The 19,720-nt window shown below is 39.4% G+C and overlaps 1 protein-coding gene across 19 annotated transcripts in view; it reads left to right on the top strand.

Annotated features, from left to right (window-relative positions):
- The first annotated feature begins 409 nt into the window (after positions 1 to 409).
- The window catches only part of DOCK6 (dedicator of cytokinesis 6), a 185,925-nt gene continuing 166,614 nt past the window's right edge, over positions 410 to 19,720 (top strand). For 17 of the 19 annotated variants that reach the window (XR_015732802.1, XR_015732803.1, XR_015732804.1 and 14 more), the window contains exons 1-2: positions 410 to 807; positions 16,402 to 16,492. Coding sequence is in view for 16 of the 19 variants with exons in the window: in XM_034437790.3 (XP_034293681.1) it covers positions 764 to 807; positions 16,402 to 16,492 (135 nt within the window). In the remaining 3 variants the exon portion in view is untranslated. Of the gene's footprint in view, positions 808 to 1,154; positions 1,174 to 16,401; positions 16,493 to 19,720 lie in introns of those variants that run through there. The other 2 variants (XM_087888528.1, XM_087888529.1) reach the window with 2 other exon arrangements.

Genomic DNA, 19,720 nt, shown 5'->3' with positions numbered 1-19,720 from the left:
CACAGTCCTATGCAAAATGCCCCAGTGTCAAAGAAGCATTGTGCTCCCAAATGAATACAAATAAGATGGTTGTCTATATCGAGTTGAAGATATTTTATAAAAATCCATAAACTACTTTCCTTGTTTTAAAACGTTTGGGCGTTTGTGTTTCAACAGAAATAGCCTTAGGCGTTCCCTGGCAGGAAGAAATGTCGTTTCCGATATAGTTTTTGGCATCTACTGCAGTACTTAATTCCTCGTGGGAGAAACTATCTGGCCAGAAGTTTGTTTGTTGGCATATTACCAGGCAGAGAAGTGGGTATGTATGTCTGGAGGGGGACATCAAAAAGAATGGAAAGAATAGACTCTGCCCATGTGCAGAGGCATTCTCGTTCCTTCTTATTTAACACATATTTTAAGGCTAACCTTTAGCACTCAGAACAGATTCTCCTGCAGCCACAGCCTCGAAATGCTTTTACCCATCCCCGCCGAGCGACCAATTCAGGAAACGAGGTAAAGGAGAAAGTGAGCCTGGGAACCTGAAAGGGGAAGGTGGGCGGGGAAGAGATCGCGGCTGTTGCCGCTTGAAGCCGACAGGGAGCGCTTTTGTTCCTGCAGCTGGCACCGAGGGCTACGCCCCCTGCTAGCTCGGTCGCCGCCTTCGGCTCAGGCGCTCGCTCCCCCAGGCGGCGGTTCCCTCCGAAGGCAGCCTCGTTCCGCCCTTTCGCGCGCCGGGACTCCCGGGCGAAGGATCGGCGGCGGGCGCGCTCGCGTCGAAGAGGGCATGGCGACTCCGGAGCGAAGGGCCTTCGCGCACCGTATTAACCGGTGAGGGAACGGATGGACGCCCGCATGCATGCAAGGGCAGCCGTCTCGGGAGGGACAAGCAGAGGGGGAGGCGAGATACGAGGGTTCAGTTGTGGCAAGAAGCGTTTTTTCGGGCAGCTACAAGACCCTCGCCTCCTGCCTCCTGAGGAGTAATCACCCCGCCCCCAATTCTTCCTTCGGTCTCCCCCTTCTCCCTAGTTGAGATTCCTGGATTCCCATTCCCTTCGAGCTGTCAAGGGCACCCTTGCAAGAAGTTCTATCAGAGTCCACCTCCTGTGTGGACTTTTCTCAAGCCTGCAACCTGGAAGAAAAAGTGTCCAAAGGAAGGGAAGATTCCCCCCCCCATCACCTGAACCCAATCTTTAGGTATTATCGGTTATTCAGATGTTTGTTCAAATGTGTACTCCCCAGTAGTATAATTGGTTTTCTCAATTTTTCTTTTTCTCGGTATTTAGCGCATCATTTAATAGGTCCTCAGTTTCTTGCCCAGCTGTCTTGCTAAAACAAGGGAAAGAGGAAACACATCCTTCACTTATTTCATTGAGCATGGATAGGCACTTAATGTCAAAATGATGGTCTCCACCCTTTCAGGCAGATTTTGAACCAGTGCCCAAAATTTAATGGCTGTTCTAGTATGGTAGTTCTCTTGTGCACATCTAAATTGGTCCATCTGCAGCTTGGTTTATTTTTAATTATTTTTGCATTGTTATCTATAGAATCAACAGGCAGATTTTTTAAGGGAATTGTAGTCTATAATTAAGGGTGGAGGAAAATGGAACTGAAAACAGCTGTATTTTATTGTCAGTTATGTGCATTGTAATATCCATTTTCAGAGAATGGGTCTTCAATTCTTTTCCGTGTAGTACTAAGATAGACATAAAGAAGGGAATACCTAACTTGCCTTTACAAATTGTGTGCTGCATGAAGAGGACCAGGATAACTTCGAATGAGTACCTCATGGTCTTGGCCTTCACAGAGAAATCTCTTGGATTCAGTTGAATCTGTTTTTCTGCAGGGTGGGTGTGAGGCCATGAAGTAACAGACTTTATGCCCCTTTGACATTTCAGTAATACTGTGCACCAATTTCTGACCCTTTATTTTAGTGACATACTACTTTCTTAAAGTGAGATGTGGATTTGCATAAAACATACGTAAAACATAAAACATTTATTGATGCAGATCAATAAAGTATGCCCTGGAGTTTGAAATCAGTCTGGGCTTTGGTGACTGGAGGGGAAAGTGTGAGGTCACTTTAAACTCCCCTTCTTTCACATGCACATACATTTAAAGATGGGGCTGTTATCTTCCATAGAGGATTCCTTGTTTCTCCTTCTCCAGCCATAAGGATGTGTGTGTTGAGTTACTTGATTCAGAGGATCCCTGGAGCATTTGGTAAACTATCAAAAAAAGGTTTTTTTCAAAAGCATTTTGGAAAGAGCTGAGTTTGGAAAGAGCTGACATGCAGCTTATTTTTTAACTTTATGGACCACATGCATATAGGGAGGTGGGCTGACAATAGATAAAGCTAAAAAAGTGGAAATAAGTACTAAAACAACTGTAGAGTCTTAGGCCAGAATAAATTTCTCTGACATCTGGATTTTATTTATTTGTTATATTTCCATCCCAGCTTTCACTCAGGAGTTCAAGGCAGTGTACATAATGCTCTGTCATCCTGTTTTTTCCACAACAACCATCTGTGTGGTAGGTTGAGCTGAGAATGACTGGGGTAACCTCAATCACCCAGTGAGTTTTAAAGAGAGTTTGTACTTCAGAGAGCAGGGCTAATATCTTCCTTACAATTAGTTTTCATGAAAGTGACAATTTAGAAAGCTTTCTATTACTGTACAAATTAAGAGTAAACCTACTTGTGGAGTAGTCAATAATAAGGAACTAGTAATGCATGTTACATCTTTGTAACTCTCTAATGCTGTATTTATGGTATGTAAAGAAAGAAAACATGAGTTTTTCTTGTTCTGGCCAGGAAGGAACTTAAGCAGTTGTGCTAAGGTTTTCTTTCTTTTTTGCTTTTTGTTTCATTCTTTTGCTTTCTTTTGAACAATCAATGCAAAGTTCAAGCAATTGTTTTTGGGATGAAATATTAAAGTTTTTTATTGCTTTTAATAGCTCTCATTTTGATCCTTTCCTCTTGCTGATTATTTTTGCTCTTCCTTCTTTTGCAGTTCATTTACTTCTAAACTATTAATTATTATTAGCAGGCAGGTACATATGTTCATTCTTCACCTTGGAAGGCAAGAGAGAGAGAAAGAAAGTGCATGTGAATGAAACTTTTGTCCTCAACTCTATTTGAAAATGCAGGTGCTTATAATTTACTTCATCTGCAACCTTAAGTACAGTATTGGAAACTATGCTTAATGTTGGAGAGGTCTCTGAATCTAATGTGAAAATAATTATTTTGGCTTTCTGGTAAGCTGTGAATAAAAAAAAATCACCAATCCTTCAGCTGAAAATGTTAGGTTTCAGAAAAATGGTATTTTGAGCTCTTTAGAAAAATTGTAGGATATAGATGTAATTATTGATTTTAAGAAGAGTTTAATGTCTGATGTTCTCAGTAAAGTAAAAGTTTTAGGATGTTCTTTTTAAAAAATGATTTCTATTTCTAATGCTTTGCTCTTAATGTTTCTGGAGCACTGTTTTCGTTTATAAAAAAAGGTGTCCGACTCTAGAGCATGGTGCTTAACTCTGTTTCTTGGCCAAGGGAGCCAGCAGTGTTCGAAGACAATTTTTGTGGTCATGTGGCCAGCATGGCTATACACCAAAGGCACACAGAGCACTGTTACCTTCCCAGCAAAGTGGTACCTATTAATCTACTTGCATTTGCATGCTTTTGAACTGCTAGGTGGGCAGGAACTGGGGCAAGTAATGGGAGCTCACCCTGTTGCGTGGAGCTTGGGATGTTAGCTCTCCAGCTGACAAGTTCAACATCTTTAACTGCTGAGCCATTGCATCCCCTTTGTCTTCATTTATGCAAAAGCTATAAAATACTTGCTAGGCACCATTTCCTTAGTCATAATGGGAAATATTTCTACTACTACTAATGTCTTTTCTGCTTAATAATTTTATGTTATTATTAGTGAGGGGTCTTCTATGTGTATGAAATGAGAATAGATAGCAACTTTTTCTTTTTAAATAAGGATACATGTGACTTAAATATCAAAGAGAGATAAGCTATAGCCCTTAGGTTAGATAAACCATAGTCTGTGGCCAGTCAAATTTACAAAGTTTAGTGGCCCACAAAATATTTTAAATGATCCAGTTTTCCATTCTGGAATATAGGATAAGAAACCCTGTTCTTTATTTTTGCCTGGATGTTGGGTTTTTTTTGCCAGGTGTTCACTAATTTGTTCAATTAGTGAATAGCTAATTTTAATTTCTATTTGTTTATAATATAAAATACCAAAACAAATAGTAGGAAAAATAGGGGAGGGAAAGGGGAAGGGAAGAATGCAAAAGAAAAGGGGAAAAGGAAGAAAAGGCGTTGACTTCCAACTCCCTTTGGTGCAGTAAAATAAGAGAGTAACATCAAACCTCAACTTTTTACTTTTACGTAGTAGTATAAACTAGACATTTCTATGTCAACAAATTCTATATCTCTATATCAACAAATCTATCTAATCAGTAAAACCCAAAATCAAAGTTTCATTTTTTCCCACCTCAAGCACAAAGTCCAGAAGCGGTTTCCAAGTAGAAACAAAAGTAAATGTGTTTTTTTCTTTTATCAAAGCAGTCAATTTAGCCATCTCTGCTAACCCCATCAGCTTTTGCAACTATTCATCCATTGTGGGGATTGTAGCATCCTTCCATATTTGTGCATATAGTAATCTTCTGCTGTCAACATATCAAAGTTCCAATTTTTTCCCCAAGTCTTATCCATTAAACCCAAAAGAAGAGTATCTGGTTTTATCTTTATATTCATTTTAAGAATCTTCTATATTAGAATATGAATCCTACTCCAATATTTCTTTGTTTTTATCACATGCCCATCCCAAATGATAAGTCTCTTGTTTACATTTGAATTTCCAACACAAATCTGAAGTACATTCTTGATACCTTATCTGGTGTTAAATACCAATGATACATCATCCTATAAAATTTTTCTTTTAAATTGTAATTTAGTGTAAATTTTAAACCTTTTGTCCACATATTCTCCCATTGTTCAAGCTTTACATTATATCCAAAGTTCCTTGCCCACTGAATCGTACAATGTTTTACATAATCACTTTCCAAATTCAACTTCAATAATGTTTTATAAACCTTAGCAATAATATGTTCATCATTACCACCCAGTAGGAGTGAATAGTTTTTTAACTTGATATATGCTATATATCAATATTTGAGAGAGACAGAAAAAGGAAAAAAAACACCCAGGAAATATTTGCATTATCTCAAGAGCTGATAGATATTGTTGATGAGGTCTTAATTGTTTTGTTAATGTAAGAAAATGTAATTAAACCTTGATATTTGCACTAAATGTACTCGTATAAATGGCAGACAGATGTTACATAGCCTAAATGAGCTCCAGTTAGCCAAATTTACAAATAAATTTATAAATAAATTTGTAAAATAAATTTACAAATCATAAAGCTGGAAAGGATTTTGGAGGTCTTCTAGTCTAACACCCTACCCAAAGCAGGAGTCACTATACCATACCAGACAAATATTTTCTTGAAAACCTCCAAGTTTTCCTTCAGGATAAAGATAACAGTGATGCAATTGGTGCTCATGATGTCAAGTACTATAAATATTACAATGATGATATAGAAGAAAACTTGTCCACTAGAAAAAGGATTTCTAGTTAAAATGTTCAGGAAAATGGATTAAGGGTGAAGGTTCATTCTCCGAGCTTGTGGGTTGGTTTCCGAATGTTTCGTTACCAGGCTAGATAACATCTTCAGTGTAGTTTAGGCAGTGGTGAAATCTAAATTTCTTTCCTACTGGTTCTGTGGGCGTGGCTTGGTGGGCGTGGCTTGGTGGTCATGTGACTGGATGGGTGTGGCTATATAACCATGTGACTAGGGGATCAAAAGACAGAAACTCACTAAGAATGTCCTGCTGGACATTTTTTAACCTTTTAAAAGCGTTTTTTTACTACCAGCTCAGACAAATAGGTAGTAAAAAAATGCTTTAAAAAAGAAAAAAAAAGGCTCTGATGATCACACGGCACAGCTGTGATTGTCAGAGCCTTGTTTTTACTTTTTTAAATCATTTTTTTTACTACCTATTCGCCCGAGCTGGTAGTAAAAAAAAAGTTCCAACGATCAGCTGAACGATATCGGAACCTTTTTTTTTTTACTTTGTAAAGCATTTTAACTACCGGTTCTGGCATGTACCCCTGCATGTGCAGAGGGTACAAAACATTACTTCCTGGTTAAAACCAGGAAGTAATGATAACCGGGTGGGTGGGCGGAGCCTTGCGCCAGGATTGTTACTGGTTTTTTGAACCACCCGCCATGATCGCTACCGGATTAGGCGATCCGGTCCGAACCGGGAGCATTTCACCCCTGAGTTTAGGGGATGTCAATGTCAACGTTTTTCTGTTTATAAGGGCTTCAGGTGTGGGTGTCCAGTTAGGGGTATTGTGATGGATCAGGTGTGAGTTAAAGTTTTATGATAGGTCTTGTGACAGAGAGGTTACATCAGGTGAGGGTCATTGGGAGGTGAACTGGTGGGGGGGTTTGCATGAGTTGGTTGAGGGGCAGTGCTGGCTGTGGTTGGCTATGCGGTTGATTTGGATTCTGAGGGGTTTGTAGGCTGGTTGTAGGTCAGTGTGTCTGTTGATGGAATTGCTTGTGGAGTGCCAGGCTTTGATTGACTCATGAGCGTGGTGGGTGGTAGCATGGCTGATGATTTTTGTGTTGCTCCCATTGAACTGGTGCAGTTTGGTGTCGGTGTGGCTAGAGATTAAGGATTTGGGATTGTGGCATTTGACTGCCAGCTGGTGTTCATGGATCCTGTTTCTTAATTGACATGATGTTTGTCCCATGTAGAATTGGTTGCAATGGTTACAATTGATTTTGTAGATTACATTGTTTCTTTCATCCTTCTGTATCTTGTCTTTGGTTCTGGATAATTTCTGGCGGAGTATGGCTATGGGTTTGTAGGCTATTGCTATTCCTAGGGGTTGGAGAATTCTGGCTGTCATATCTGACACCCCTTTTGTGTATGATAGGGTTAGTTTTTCCATGGTGCTTGGCTGTGTTGTGGTTTAGGTGCTGTGTGTTGGAATACAAAGTTTTTTGGATAGCCCTTATGGAGAAAGACATCAAGCAACTGTTTATTTTCCGCTTTTCTTAGTGTTGTGGCGCTGCACTGTGTCCTGGCCCTTCTGAAGAGAGTCTGGACACAGCTTCTTTTGTGTGTGATGGGATGATTGCTTGTGAAGCTGAGGATCTGGTCCGTGTGCATTGGTTTGCAATGGACATGGGTTTCCAGTTCTCCATTGTCTAGTTTCTTTATATCGAGGAATGGGAGTCTGTTGCCTGTTCCTCTTTGTGTGTGAATTTGATCCCAGGGAATAGGTTATTGAGTAGGTGATGTGTTTCTTCAATTTGGGAGCGTTTGATGATGATGAAGGTGTCATCAAAATAGTATATCCAGAATTTTGGTTGGATGGGTAGAGCTATGGATTCAAGTCTTTGCATGACTGCTTCTGCTATTAGGCCTGATATGGGCGATCCCATCGGGGTACTTGCTTATAGATTTTCCTGTTGAACTTGTATATATTGAAGCATAGATCCAGGAGTTTCATGATGGTTTCTGTGGACATGGAGTATTTTGTGGTGGCATCATCTTTGTGGGTATGGTGTTTAGTGAGTAGGTGATGTATGGTTTGTTTAGCCAGGTCAATGTCAATTGATGGGAAGAGAGCAGTGACGTTGAAGGAGACCATGATTTATTCTTTTTTGATCTTGGTGTATATCTTGGCACACCCACACCTGAAGCCCTTATAAACAGAAGAACACTGACACTGACATCCTCTAAACTCTGCTAAAGATGTTATCTAGCCTGGTAATGAAACATTCGGAAACCTACACCTGAGCTACAAATATTTGCCCTATTGCAAAATGGATTGACTTGGATGGTTCCTTTATTCTATGTGAACTTTACATCAGAATCACTTCTAAGGCAAATTCTAATTTGTTAAATTTCTGCATTTGTTAGTATTGGTTTTACAAAACTGCTAGACAATAAACAATAGTAAGTTACTGTTCTGCTTATTTTTCATTCTTTCCCTGCTCCTTTTTCTTGAACTTGTTTCAGTTGTACCTTGGAAAGAAAATGTCTTACACTGAGATTTCCTGATGGGACCATTGAAATACAAGATAAATTGGATTCCCTTGTTTATAATTATTTAGCAATATCTGCCATTTTGTTTTTAAAATTATTATTTCTACAGCTGAGGTTAAGCTCCCTCTTCTAATGCAAGGCTTCTGCAGAACATTGGAGAGGACCATTGAGTATGCATATCAGTCTTTTTTTCCTATCCTGTTTTTAGATTTAAATTTTGTCTCCTGCTGGTTATTGTTCAGTCCCATCTATTCAGTTCAGCTTTCTAGTCAAACTTCGTGTCTCTAGACATCATTTGATCTACAATGCTGCCACTGCCAACTTGGGAAAGTACTGTTTATCTAGGCAGGCAGATACCCTGCCATATAGAAAGTAATTTAATTTTCGTGTGACAATTCCCAATATTTGATATTACTCTGCTATACACACACATGTACACACATACTGATACAATGTACAGCAGGAGTTATATGCACTGTGTGGATTTAAGATAAGCAACTTCCTTAGTTAAAGGAAAGGGTGAAGTAGCTTCCTGGATCAGGTCCAAATAATCCCAAATTTTGTCGGTTTCCTCCCAGGCTATAACGCTACCCTTAATTGCAGGTTGTTTACAGCCGCCTGCTTCCTCTGCTTCTTGCTCCAAATGCCTTTGATCTTGTTAGTGAATTCAGTGTGCAGCTATCCATTCTGTTAAGGAGTCCAGATGGAAACAACTGCAAGAAGATCTTTGTTCATTTCTCTGCCCTTTCTTGTTCTGTTCAGAAATATGTATTTCTCAATAAACTAATTTTAAGCTAGGGATATAAAACTTGTTCTAAGCTGAAGGCTTGGTGCTCAAGGAGTGAGGCAAGGACAGAAACTAAATTTGATTTCATTTTAATTAAAATACAGTTACAACTAGCCCTTGACTTACCATTCATTCAGTGATAGTTCAATGTTATGTTGTTGTTTTAACCATTTAATTGTTTCTGACTCTTGGCAACTTTATAGGCAAGTGCTCTCCATGCTATCCTGTCAAGCACAACTTCTTTCATTGTTGGATGTTCCTTTTTGTATCAGTTTTGAGGTTATCAAGCCAGTGTGTTCTTTGCTTGCCCTTTCTTCTTATTCCAGTACCATTCCTAGCATCCTTGCCTTCTCCAATGAATTTGCATGTATGACATAGCCAAAGTAAATCAGGTAGTCTTTTGATTTTAGCTTCTAGTGACATGTCTAGTTTTATACAATTTAACACCTCTCAGTTCCCCCACCTCCCTGTCTCTCCTTCCTCCTGCCAGTTGACCTTCGTGATCTTTTTGCTCCCACTGCTGACAGATGTCTGGCCTGGCCTCATGGGTGGCAGCTGCTGGTCACACGAGCCTTTATTTCCCAGGTCTCACACAGTAGCTCCATGTAAAACATGTTTGCTCAGTTGGGTTCTCTTCATCTACATAATTTTATGTTTTGTGTACAAAACCATAGAGATGTCAGTCACAGTGTTTACATGTGCTTCATCGATTTTGAAAAAGCATTTGATAAAATAAGACACAGCAAACTATTACAAATCCTGAAACAAGTGGGACTAGATGACAAAGACATCCGAATCATAAAGAATCTGTATTGGCATCAGGTAGCAAATGTGAGACTAGGCCAAAAATACTCAGAAGATGCAGAAATATGAAGAGGGGTCAGACAGGGCTGTATTCTGTCTCTGCTGTTGTTTAATATCTACTCTGTCAATTTTCAACGAAGCACTGGAAAACCTTGATGCTGGCCTCAAAGTAAACGGTGTTCGGATCAACAATTTAAGATATGCTGATGATACAGTTCTGTTGCCAGTAAGCATGAAGACCTTCAGCTCCTCATCAACAGCGTCTCAGAAGTATCTGAAAAATATGGCTTGAAGCTTAACACCTCAAAAACCAAGATCATGGTCATCAGCAAACAACCCATTAATTTACCACTGATAAATTCGGAAGGAATACCACTAGAAAAAGTTGGAAGGATCACCTACCTCGGTTTTAATTTACATGAAAGCTGGGACATGATCAGTGAAGTAGAGACAAGGATAGAGAAAGCTCAAACAGCATTCTTCAAAATGAAAAAGGTCTTCTGCAGTCACAACATAAACCTAAAATTGAAATTCAGGTTTGTCAGATGTTACATCTTTTCTAACCAGCTCTATGGAGTAGAGAGTTGGTCTCTGACAGAAAACCACTTGAAGACACTAGAAGCATTTGAAATGTGGATTTACAGATGGCTGTTATGTATAAGCTGGGTTAACAAAATCACAGGTGATAAGCTGCCTGGGTAAGCAAAGGGAAATCATCAAAGCCATTAAAAAACGAAAGTTAGAATATTTTGGACATGTGATGCAGCACCTAGAAAAATATGGCATCCTTCACTTAATCCTCCAGGGAAAGATTGAAGGCAAACAAGGTCCAGGCAGAAGAAGAACATCATGGCTTCAAAACCTAAGGGACTGGGTTGGACAAAACTCAGCAGCACTTTTTCATGCGCCTGTTGACAAAAATAGGATTACCAACATGATTGCCAACGTCCGATGATGGATATGGCACAAGAAGAAGAAGAAGAAGTACAAAACACGTCATGTTTTATGTTATATTTATACGGAAATATTGAAAATTCAAAAAAGTTCACAATTTTTAAGTACTGCTATAAATATAGGTAAGAGTGATAAATTGAAGATTGTGGAGTCTTTGGTGAAGGTACATAGCATCAGTTTTTCCAGCTCTTGTAAAAATCAGCATATTTGGCTCCATGTTCTGGTTTATAGTAAGTTTACAGTTTTGTGTGTTTGTGAATTTGTTTTCATTGGGTGTTGATTTTATGACTTTTAGTATATAATTCATACAAATTAGGAGAGGTATAATAGTTGCATGATAGGACTGATTTGGAAGGTTTCTGTACATATTTGTAAGTTTGGGAAAACTAAAAAATAGTTGCATGTGTGGAAAAGGTTAATTTTAAACTATTAATAGGTATGCACCAGTTCTCCCTTCAACTCTTGAAACTGTTCTGCAATTTATTTCAGAAACTTTTATAAGTTATTTTAATTAGAGTGATAAATACTGCTCTTAAAACAATCAAAATTGTCAAGAATCAAAACATAGAATCAATCTATCAGAAATGCAAGGAGAAAACCAACGTGAATATTTAAATTGGTATATTATTTTGGGTATGTATGAGTTTCACTCAAATACAAAATTCAGCTCATATCATGATGACAATGGCTGCATATCTGTAGCTTTGCCAAGTGACATCAGTTTGACTGTATTGATTTTCTTGGACCTTGAAAACCAATTTGTTTTAATATGCCTTGGGTTGCTGTAGTTTTTAATGGTGTTCATTCTTCTTGCACTTTAAAGTCTAGTTTATTTAAGTGTAACCTTGGGTTTTTTTCTTTTTTCTTTTTTCTTTTTTTGTAATAAGTTTTTCTTTTCTTTACAGCATACAAAAATTCCAATATCAATTGAACAGTGTGTTGTCTGGGTACAAATCATTTTAGGAAATAACAAAGTGTTTACAACAATATTCATTGCATTAATATCCATTATATTAATATTACTAACAATAATAATCATACTATTTGTTTAATCAAGTTAACATATCTTTGTTAAATCACTGATCCTCCTTCCATATATTTCCTTGTTTCTAGCTCCTGTTTTTGTCAGCTAGCCATTGATAAAATCAGTCCCAAGTCAAAAAATATTCCGTTTCTTTCTTTTCCTTAATTGTAGATCGAATTTTTGCACATTCTAATATTTTTCTAATCACATCTTCGTCTGTTCGGATCTCTTCACTTTTCCATTGGTTGTTTTTTTTTAATTGCTTGCCTTAGTGTGATTACATTTCACCAAAATTATGCTTTTATGTAAACTGCCTTGGGATGATTTAGCTCTAAAATACAATAGATTAATCATTAAAATAATTTAATATGTATAGAACTTCCAAGATATAGAGAATTGAACTTCTACTTGAATTTTAATTGGGAGGCTGAAGTAATCATAATGGTTATCAATTGCAATTTTGACACTTCTAGTTGCTGTTGTTGAGCCAATCCTGCATTGTCATTAAGTGCAACGTCACGTGGTTGCCACCTGTGACCCCTTGCCAGCTTCTTCATTGACCTTGCTTGTTGGGAGCTGGCAGTTGAAAATCACAAACAGCAATCATGTAACTACAGAATGCTGCAGTATCATAATTTTGAATAATAATTTGAATTTGCAGAATTTGAAAAATGTTTCAGATCCTAAAATTTAGCTTAATATATAGCAGATAATAAGAGACTAATTTGGAAATATTTTAAGGAAACTACAGTTAAAAAGCTGGGATGTTCTCTTACAATATTATGGCAAAAATATGCCCCTCCTAAGTGAGTAGTGTGAACCCTTGCACTTTGGTTTCTTCCTTTGCATCTGCTACAGTTATGTGAAATTGTTGGATCATATGAGATTATGCTGATTTGCTCAATGAGACAAAAGAAAGAGATTTGGAGACGTTTCAAGGGGGGGGAGAATAAAGGCCTCTAACAATTTCCATAAAAAGGGGTCTAGGTGGCTGTTGAATTGCTTGGTTTTTATACTCATATGTTGCCTTCATTTGGGAGATGGAAAGATCAGATTTAGCAATGTAAACTGAGTTGGGCAGAAAAGATGGCAGTAAATTGTCTCAAAAAATCCCTCATCAGTGTAAATCATTGAATAGAAAGCTATCATTTGAATATGTAATGTAGAAAAGCTGCTTTGCCACTTAGGCCTCTTTTAAAGCATTTTACACCTCACTGTGTTGCCTCAAATAGTCCCTAGAGATTTATGAATAGTACAAGGGGTGTATTTTTTTTAGCTAATTGCTGTTACAATGAGGTACTGTACTTAGATACTTTTCCTCTCATTCTGTCTGCTTTACAACTAGCTTTCTGAACACAATAAACAAAATATATCAGTCTTTACAACAGCTTCCTCATTGTAGGAAAGAGTCTTCTTGCTCTTCCTTTTCTTCTAGTGCCTGTTTGTACCCAGTACATCATGATACAATTTTCAGTTCCTGATTCAGTGGATGGAGCCAGAGGATTGAAAGTATACCCTTTTTGTGTAGTAAATTTTCACAGAGTCCAAAAGTAGGAATTTATTGGAAGCCAATTTGTAGCTTATTTAAGAAATCAGAGTTCTGTACTTTAGCAGAATCAGATAAAGTAGTGTAAACCTGTTCTTCATTCACCTTGGGCCATAGGACATAAAAACATAAATTCACAACTGGACATAAATATTTATTACACAAACACACATACACATACAAAAAAACATTTTTGTCTAAGAAAACTGCACTGGGAGTCAGTGGAACGTTTTACAAAGGTCCACGTCTTCTAGAGCTAAGAAGCAGAAGAAGCTCATTTCTAACACCCATCCTCTCCAAAGGAGAAGTCAGGTTAATTCCCACTGTGCTCTTCTCTGTTGCCAAAACAGCAGTTGAAGAATCTCTCTCCCTCCTTTCTTGCTATTGGAAACTTGCTGGAATGGCCTTTCCTTAGCTTTATTAAAAGCCTACTCAAGTTGTCTGCTTAACATTTTTTTCAGATTTTTCTGTTTTTGGAGAAAGTGCCACAGCTGTGTGGAAAAATTCCCATGTATGCTGGCCTTTTGTGTTTGAGCAAAGAACACAGAGTTGATGGCTCTGTTCTTTGCTTGAAACAAAAAAAGCATATTTAATATCTGGGGATTTTTTTGTGGAAAAATGCCCTGCATACCTCCGAAGTGTTGTCTTCTAACATCTCTGTGACTCTCTAAGCCTGATCCATTTTTTTCTCCAACACAACTGCATCTGCCGTAGCTGCCTGGGGATTGGTTAAAGTGTATGTCATGCAACAGTTTCCTTTAGTTCAAATTTCTTATCCAGCTTCTTGTCTTTATCTCAGATCTCTTTGTTGATCTGTCAGTTCCAGAACCAAAAAAAGAGAAAGGGTGAAGAAAATGGAAGAGAGATGTGGTTTGATTGCCATTCACCCTTGGGATTTTTTTTTAAAGAATGGAAAATGGGTCTTGGCACACTAAAAATCAAAGAAGCCACCTACTTGCCATATTGTGTGAATGCAAGTAAGATGTGGATTTGATGGCCAAATAGATTGAAAGGCAGGAAGTAGGGAGTGCAGCATCTGCAGACATCAGGAAGGGCAGGAGGGAAAGAGGCTGTATGGCATATGGCTGATGGGGAGAAGAAACACAGATTCAAGTTCTTCCTAAAACAGGAAAAGGACGTGATGCCAAGCTTACCAATTTGGGCAACTGCTGGGCACTCAGTTGCTTGTGCTGCAGTGGCCAGGCAGATGCTATAACACAACATGGAACAGGCAAGTCCTGGACTTTTCAAAGAAGAGGGAAAACCTGGCTACCTGTTTGTACTCAGAGTGGGCAGACAAGGTAAACCACTTCTTGGGAGGTGACTTTGCCAACTTCTATGCCATTAGAGGCCATTTGATCTATGCAGGAGGAAAAGGCAGTTGTTTTCACTCCTGCTGGGATATTTCTGAATGAGGAGACATTCGTATTCCCCAGCAGTTACCCAGACTGGTAAGTTTGGCATAATGTCCTTTTCCTATTTTAGGAAGAACTTGAGTCTGTGCCTCTTCGGCTCATCTTCCTTGTCAGCTAACCTGACTTGGAATCTTTTTTTCCCCAAGTTTTAATTTATATAACATTCAATTTTCATCAAACAGTGTGTGTTCTGGGTACAATTTTGTTTAAATAGTCACATTTATACGTATTTGTTATGATAAGTCATCACCATCATATTAATAATATAACAATATAATAACATTAATACTTATCATTTAACCTACTCATCTTTAACAACACTCCTTTATCCCATTTCCTCCATTTATATCTCCTTCTTTCTAACTTCTATTTCTGTTATCTAGCCATTGATAGAATATGTCCCATATCAAAAAATATTCAGTTTCGTCTTTATCCTTAATAGCAAATCTTAATCTATCCATTTCTGCACAATCTAATATTTTTTTAATTACATTCCCCTTAGACGAGATTTCATCATTTTTCCAGTGCTGCACAAATACAATTCTAGTTGCAGTTAGTATATGAAGGATCAAATATACAATCTTTTTATCATGTTTTTCTGGTAGCATGCCCAGCAAAAATATCCCTGGTTTCAAGTCTATATGTTGTTTTATCATTTTTCCAGCCATGCATGTATTTTCGTCCAATATTTTCTTGCTTTTGGGCTTGTCCACCACATATGGTAGTACGAACTAGATGCTTGATTACACTTCCAACATTTATCTGATCTGTCTTTAAACATTTTTGCCAATCTTGCTGGTGCAAAATGCCATCTATAAAACATTTTATACAGATTTTCCTTATATGCAGTCGACATCATCAATTTAATATTTCTATTCCACAATTTCTGCCACTTGTCTAATTCTATTGCGTATCCAAAATTTTTAGCCCAGGCAATCATGTCTCCTTTACCTGCTCACTTTTGAGTTTAATACTTAATAAGTAACAATATAGTTTCTTTATCAATTTAGAATGTGGTGCAAAAAGCCTCTCAGTTCTTCTGCTGCGATTGATGGTCTTGTTAATCATTGTTCATGGGCATCATCCAAATGTATTTTCGTGGAAAGGAGCATCACAGCACTACAACACTTAAAAATTTCTCTTGTAATAGATATATCTTGTTGCTCCCTGAGATCATCCTACACTGTATGCATTATATTTGGTAAAGTGTGACTTTTGGCCTGGTATACTATTATTCACTAAATAATGATTATATAAAGGAAGCAGAATTATTTTATCGCTCTGTTTGTATAACCTGTCTGATTATCTAATTTTCACTCATGCATTTTCTGACATCTACTAAAGAGGAATGTTTGTTATAGTGAATGGAAAATTATTTTGAGTTATTAACCATTAAATGGGTTATATCTTACTGTGAATATGCTATTTTCTTGTATCAGGGTGAGGTCGGGATTGGTTTTGTTTGAAGAAAAAAACAGAGTAAGGATCAATTTCTAAATGATGTTCATCTCTTCTATGTTATTGCTACTGAATGAGATCAGGGGAGGTTTGGATTCTATGGAAGCTGAGACTAGAAATAATGGAGACAATGGCTGCAGAAGATTTGAAATTCAGAATTATAGTTTGGGGTTTACTATTAATTGAGATTAATAAATACTCCTCATAGTATTTCTGATGGAGTGGAAAAAGGTTGAGAGTATGGATGATATGGAAACGAAGAGAAAAGTGGATGCTTCACTATTATCTTCTGATTTCACAGGACTGTGGCAGCTGAAGTGAGGAAACAGGTGTGTCGAGAATATGGCAACTCACCACAGCTCTCCAAGAAACGTGGTGGCACCCTGCAGTCGGTGAGTTACCTCCGCGCCTTCTGTCGTGCAGTGAAGACCCTGTTATTCCAGCAAGCCGCTCTGATGGGATAAATGATTTTAATTTGGTTTTAATGGGGTTTTAAAATTGGTTTTAAATGAGAGTTTTAAATTCGGCCTATGATTTAATTATTTTAATCTGCTTTTAAATTCTATTTTGTACACTGTTTTATTATGGCTGTTCACTGCCCTGAGTCCTTCGGGAAAAGGGCGGTATATAAATAAAATAAAATAAAATAAATAAATAAATAAATCTGGTACTATATTATGGTGGGTAATGTCAGTAAACACATCTGGTTATTAAAATAGTAAACAAACTAACTCCAGAACAGCAGATAACTAGTTCTTTCACAGAAAGTAAGGATAGGAGAGTTCAGTATTGCTGATTAACAGACAAAAGTAGCTGCCTCTTGAATGTTGGTTAAATTTCTTTGTCCTTTGTAAATGTGCTAAGAACAGCTGCTGAACCACTGCTGCTTTTGTGTTTGGGCATTTTTATGGTATCCATTTCCCTTCTTTCAGATTATTGCTACTCTCCTTTGGGTTCTTTCAAAAGATTTCCATATCCCTGAGAATTTGTTAGAATAAAATTTGAACTCTTGGTTAGCATGTAGCTCAACAATAGAGGGCATTTGATAGCCAGATTCAGTTGTAGAAATTTCCCAAAAGCCTTTATGTTTCTTCTTTTGCTGTTTATCATGAGAACGAATGCTTTATTTAGGTACTTTCCAAGTGGCCTGTGCAAACATTTTTGTGTCTCAGGGGAATAATGAATCCAGCAGTTGTTTCTTTTTTCTATTCTAGTAATAATAACAAATCCACAGCACAGTAATACTCTGAATTCTGTTGTAGCTTCATTTATTAAGGGAAAATAATTGTACATTGTGTCAGAATTCAGCATTTATTTATTTATTTATTTATTTATTTATTTATTTATTTATTTATTTATCTATCAAATTTCTATACCGCCCTACTCCCGAAGGACTCAGGGCGGTGAACAGCCAAGATAAAATACAGATAATACAAACATTAAAAGTCCATTAAAATTATTAAATATTTTGGCTGAAAACAAATTTAAAACACCCAATTTATAAAACAAATTAAATGATTTAAAAATTTAAAAGGGAGAGTTAGGCCAGGCCAGCCTGCTGAAATAAAAATGTTTTCAGAGCACGACGAAACGTGCGCAGATCCGGGATCCTCCATAGGGGGGAGCTCGTTCCAGATGGTAGGTGCCCCCACAGAGAAGGCTCTCCCCCTGGGGGCCGCCAGTCGACACTGTTTGGCCGACAGCACCCTGAGAAGCCCCTCTCTATGGGAGTGTACTGGTCGGTGAGAGGCTATTGGTAGCAGAAGACGGTCTCGTAAATACCCCGGTCCGATGCCATGGAGCGCTCTAAAGATGGTAACCAAATCCTTGAAGCGCACCCGGAAGACCAACGGGAGCCAGTGCAGCTCGCGCAGGAGGGGGGTCACATGGGAGCGCCACGCTGCTCTCATAACCACCCGCGCGGCCGCATTCTGGACCAGCTGGAGCCTCCGGGTGCTCCTCAAGGGGAGCCCCATGTAGAGAGCATTGCAGTAGTCCAGGTGGGAAGTAACGAGAGCATGAGTGACCGTATTTAACAAGTCCTGATCCAGAAAGGGACGCAACTGGCGAATCAGACGAACCTGATAAAAAGTCCCCCTGGCCACAGCCGTCAAGTGCTCTTCCAAAGACATCCGTGAGTCCAGGAGGACACCCAAGTTGTGAGCCCTCTCCGTGGGGGCCAATGACTCACCCCCAATAGTCAGTGATGGCACCAACTGACTATATCGAGATGTCGGAAACCACAGCCACTTGGTCTTGGATGGGTTGAACCTGAGTCTGTTTCTCCCCATCTAGATCCGCACAGCCTCCAGGCACCAGGACATCACTTCAAGGGCATCATTGGGGTGGTCCGGGGTGGAGATGTACAGCTGAGTATCGTCAGCGTACTGATGGTACTTCACCCCGAAACCACGGATGATCTCACCCAGCGGCTTCACATAAATGTTGAACAGAAGGGGCGAGAGGACCGACCCTTGTGGCACCCCACATACAAGGGGCCTCAGGGTCGACCTCTGCCCCCCTGTCAACACGGACTGCGACCGGTCAGAGAGAAAGGAGGAGAACCACCATAGGACGGTGCCCCCCACCTCTAACTCCTCTAGCCGGTGCAGCATGATACCATGGTCGATGATATCAAAAGCCGCTGAGAGGTCTAATAGGACTAGGACAGAGGAACAACCCCTGTCCCGAGCCCTCCAGAGATCATCAACCAACGCGACCAATGCCGTTTCTGTGCTGTACCCAGGCCTGAAGCCTGACTGGAATGGATCCAGATATGACGATTCATCCAGGTATTGAGGGAGCTGTCGCGCTACCACACTCTCAACAACCTTTGCAACGAAGCGAAGGTTGGAGACTGGATGGTAATTTGCCAACACTGCCGGGTCCAGGGAAGGCTTCTTGAGGAGAGGCCTCACCACCGCCTCTTTCAAGGCGGCGAGGAAGACACCCTCACTCAGAGAATCATTTATAATCCCCTGGAGCCAGCCTTGTGTAACCTCCCGAGAGGCCAGCACCAGCCAGGAAGGACACGGGTCCAGTAAACATGTGGCTGCGCTCAGTCTGCTCAGTATCCTGTCCACGTCTTCGAGCATCACAGAATCAAACTCTTCCCAGATAATACTCACAAGACCTGTCTCTGTCCTCCCCCCTGAATCTACCCAGTCAGAGTCCAGGTGTTCCCAAATCTGAGCGATTTTGTCATACAGATATTGTACAAAATCCTCGGCTCTACCCTCCAAGGGGTCCTCCTGCGCTTCCTGGTGGAGCAGGGAGCGGGTCACCCTAAACAGGGCGGCCGGGTGATTATCTGATGATGCAATAAGAGCGACGAAATAGTTATACTTCGCCGCTTTTATCACCATCAGGTAGGTCTTAAAATGAGACCTTACCAGTGTTCAGTCAGATTCAGAATGGCTGGCCCTCCAACCGCTCTCCAGGCATCTTTTCGGGCACTTCATCTCCCTCAGCTCCTCGGTGAACCAAGGAGCCAGGAGAGATTAGCGCTGGGTCAGAGGCTGCAAAGGCACGACCCGATCCAAAGCTCCAGCGGCCGCCCTATCCCAGGCAGCCACCAGGTCCTCAGTCAAGCTGTGTGCCAGAGCCTCAGGAAATGGCCC

This window comes from Pantherophis guttatus, chromosome 2 (assembly GCF_059756535.1).
Source record: "Pantherophis guttatus breed Tessera chromosome 2, ASM5975653v1, whole genome shotgun sequence".
In the NCBI taxonomy this organism is placed as follows: Eukaryota; Metazoa; Chordata; class Lepidosauria; order Squamata; family Colubridae; genus Pantherophis; species Pantherophis guttatus.
This window is presented reverse-complemented; position numbering and strand designations above follow the sequence as displayed.